The 3784-nt window shown below is 41.4% G+C and overlaps 1 protein-coding gene across 1 annotated transcript; it reads left to right on the top strand.

Annotated features, from left to right (window-relative positions):
* The first annotated feature begins 405 nt into the window (after positions 1–405).
* LOC140367435 (interferon gamma-like) lies at positions 406–3523 on the top strand. The gene is made up of 4 exons (XM_072453915.1): positions 406–558; positions 1819–1893; positions 2481–2735; positions 3275–3523. The coding sequence occupies exons 1-4, from the start codon at positions 439–441 to the stop codon at positions 3404–3406; spliced, it is 582 nt and encodes a 193-aa protein (XP_072310016.1). The 5' UTR covers positions 406–438; the 3' UTR covers positions 3407–3523.
* The last annotated feature ends 261 nt before the right edge of the window (positions 3524–3784 follow it).

The following is a 3784-nucleotide window of genomic DNA, read 5'->3' as shown; positions in this document are numbered from 1 at the left end:
TTCTGTGTTTTTGCCTGATCAAATCTATTGAGGAAACCATGTCAAGCATTCAAATTCTGTATTTCTGACACGAATCAACAGAAGGTTGCAACATAAAAATAGATGCTTGTGGTGCAGTGATGCATGCACCGTGCATTGCTATCTGGTCAAAAAGCAGCACAATAGCACATAAGCACATCATTTTAAACAACATGTTGATGAATGTGGGTGAGTTTGCAGAGTAGGAGACCCCTTCACCCCCTTCTATGAAAAATGGTGATTTAAAGGAAACAGTCAACCACAGTGTTCACACCTAGATCATCGGTGCTTCACAGGCTGTCTCTCCCCTCTACTATCCTGTCTTATAAAAAGGTTTCAGTGCGAGTCAAACTTTTAGTGCTTGTTTAGTGTGTGTGTGTTTGCTCTTTGGACACAGTTAGAGTTGGTCTTATTGTTGTGATGGATGCTACAACCCGAGTGGTGCTCTCTCTGTGTGTGTTACTGTTTGTGGCCCAGGTCAGGAGCTCTCACATCCCCAAGGATATGAACCGGACCATCGAGAACCTGCGGCTGTACTATGTGAGTACACACACCACTCCACACTACACAGGAGTAACACACTACACAGGAGTAACACACTACACAGTAGTAACACACTACACAGTGGTAACACACTACACAGGAGTAACACACTACACAGTGGTAACACACTACACAGGAGTAACACACTACACAGTGGTAACACACTACACAGGAGTAACACACTACACAGGAGTAACACACTACACAGTAGTAACACACTACACAGTGGTAACACACTACACAGGAGTAACACACTACACAGTAGTAACACACTACACAGTGGTAACACACTACACAGTAGTAACACACTACACAGTGGTAACACACTACACAGTGGTAACACACTACACAGTGGTAACACACTACACTAGAGTAACACACTAGAGTAACACACTAGAGCAACACACTAGAGGAACACACTAGAGTAACACACTAGAGTAACACACTAGAGTAACACACTAGAGCAACACACTAGAGGAACACACTAGAGCAACACACTAGAGTAACACACTAGAGTAACACACTAGAGCAACACACTAGAGTAACACACTAGAGTAACACACTAGAGTAACACACTAGAGCAACACACTAGAGTAACACACTAGAGTAACACACTAGAGCAACACACTAGAGCAACACACTAGAGCAACACGCTAGAGCAACACGCTAGAGTAACACGCTAGAGTAACACACTAGAGTAACACACTAGAGCAACACACTAGAGTAACACACTAGAGTAACACACTAGAGTAACACGCTAGAGTAACACGCTAGAGTAACACGCTAGAGTAACACGCTAGAGTAACACGCTAGAGTAACACGCTAGAGTAACACACTAGAGTAACACACTAGAGTAACACACTAGAGTAACACACTAGAGTAACACACTAGAGCAACACACTAGAGTAACACACTAGAGCAACACACTAGAGTAACACACTAGAGTAACACACTAGAGTAACACACTAGAGGAACACACTAGAGTAACACACTAGAGTAACACACTAGAGTAACACACTAGAGTAACACACTAGAGCAACACACTAGAGTAACACACTAGAGTAACACACTAGAGTAACACACTAGAGTAACACACTAGAGGAACACACTAGAGTAACACGCTACACAGGAGTAAGATTGTAGGTCTAACGTTTACAGGCTACATTTAGGCTACATGTAAATGCGTGAGTTACGATCAACCACACACTCCTGGAGTCACACTCATAATTTACTTTTAATTTGATGTTTTCTTTGCAGAAAATTCCAGTCTTAGAAAGATATAATGGCAAACCAGTTTTCTCCCGAGAACCGTTGTCTGGAGACATAAAAGAGGTGAATATTTTTTCTCTATGACATACAACATGATGTTGATGATTTTGATGTGTAGTTGTCATCTGTGTGGTGATGTCAGCTATAGCTCTTATGAAACGTCTGTCACCTGATGGTATTTGGAGTAAAACTACTTCATGTCCTCGACAGCAGACTCCTGTCTGTTGGTCCGGACTTTTGCTGAGGTTTTGTGGTTTTTCTGCATCTCAGGCATCAAAATGAAAGTTACACTTCCCTAACTCAACATTTAGCCTTGTTGTGCATGTTTGTATTTCAGTTAATTTTTCTTTCACAAAATCAGACATTTTTACTTCAGCATAACATTTACTCAACATAACTACATATTCACACTATTATAGCTCACAACATTGGCCACAGGTGAAAATAGCTCCTGTTACTCATTACTTTCCGAGTTGCAAGATCCTGTTATTTGAAGTAGGTTTGACAGTTTAGCTACCTTTTTTAAGCCCACTCTGCTGAGGGGAAACCACCACGTTTTCCACTGCAAAATGAACATATAGGTTATATGTTTTAACCCTAAATCTTAGTTTAGCAGTCAACTGAAATTAATTTTGAATGTCTTTCTACAGGTTAAGAAAGTGTACTTGGGCGGCATTTTGGAAATGTATGGTAAACTGTTCAACAAAATGTTGGACCAGCTCCCGACCCCAGGCCCCAGTGTGGACAGTACGGCTAATGCTGACGCTAAGGATGGCTCCAGTGACACTAGAGCCAGTGTCAGAACTGGCCTGAAGTACATCCGTGAAATGGTCCACAAGCTGAAGGGGAGATATCGGGAGCAGGTGAAGGTTGTGGACGAACTGAAGTCTCTACAGAACATTGAGGTGCGTCCAAACTTTCATTGTTTGTTATATTGATCTTTGACTCTTGCTCTTCTCAGTTTACAGCCATTGTTGTGCCCATGAGCTTGTATAAATATAAGGGTCAGGTGATGATCAAGTTGTGGTGAGTCAGTATGCAGAGGGCCCCTAAGCTCACCACCACTGCTGTGATGTGACAATACAAAACAATGTCACAAACACATAACAAACAATAAGGCCTTGTTTCAACTGGTTAGAGTTAGGGGCCGATATAGAGGTCAAATGTGTATGATTTAGATTTGAATTATAAAGGAAGCATGGGTAGCATGGCCTCCGTTTGGCTGCATTTCTTCCAGCGCTGCAGTAGGCCTGTCAGGTTAAGATTAGGCAAAAGGCAGACATTGTTAAGGCCTATTGTGAAAGTCAGCTGGTTAATGTAGTAAAATGCAGCCATGTTGATTTAGGCAAATAACCAAACAGCACACAGCCTTTTCCCGTTACAGTTTGATTTGAGCTGTTAAAACATAGACTCAAGTGTTTCATCCTCTCTTTCTTGTTGCCAGACGGATAACTCTGTCAACCAGGGCAAAGCTTTGAGGGAGCTAATGTGGTTGTATGAAGAGGCAAGCTCACTGCTGAACGACAAGGAGAAGAAACGGAGACGGCGACAAACTTTAGCAAAAAAAAAGGAGTGAGTCCAGAATTCCTCCAGAAGAAACATCTCAAAATAAGATACATGCTTCACAGGAGATTTTTTTATGTGAATAATTAATGAGCAGACTAAGACTATGAAAAAATAACGGGTTCTTTAAATACAATATATTTTAAAGATGATTACTTTCATTTTTGATTACATACTGAACTGACTGAAGTCCTGAGCTAACCACGTCGTTCACCCGACTGTCACAACTGTCACTGTTTGTAAGACTTTACAAACTCTGTTCTTTGTTGATGGGGGGAAATGACCTGTGGATGTTTACGGTGCAATAATGAAACTGAATACGGGTGTGAGAACTTAACTACAATCCTGGCACTGAGTCCTTTCATTGCAGAAGGAATTTATTTTACTGACA

The sequence above is a fragment of the Eucyclogobius newberryi genome, unplaced genomic scaffold, assembly GCF_026437365.1.
Source record: "Eucyclogobius newberryi isolate DKJ021-1_F unplaced genomic scaffold, fEucNew1.0.hap1 SCAF_2, whole genome shotgun sequence".
NCBI lineage: Eukaryota > Metazoa > Chordata > Actinopteri > Gobiiformes > Gobiidae > Eucyclogobius > Eucyclogobius newberryi.
The sequence above is the reverse complement of the archived record's forward strand: the minus strand, read 5'-3'. Positions and strand labels throughout refer to the sequence as shown.

Coding starts and splice junctions, on each gene's coding strand:
- LOC140367435 (XM_072453915.1), top strand. CDS start 439: ATGGATGCTACAACCCGAGTGGTGCTCTCTCTGTGTGTGTTACTGTTT. Junction 559..1,818: donor AGAACCTGCGGCTGTACTAT/GTGAGTACACAC, acceptor TTTTCTTTGCAG/AAAATTCCAGTCTTAGAAAG. Junction 2,736..3,274: donor AGTCTCTACAGAACATTGAG/GTGCGTCCAAAC, acceptor TCTTGTTGCCAG/ACGGATAACTCTGTCAACCA.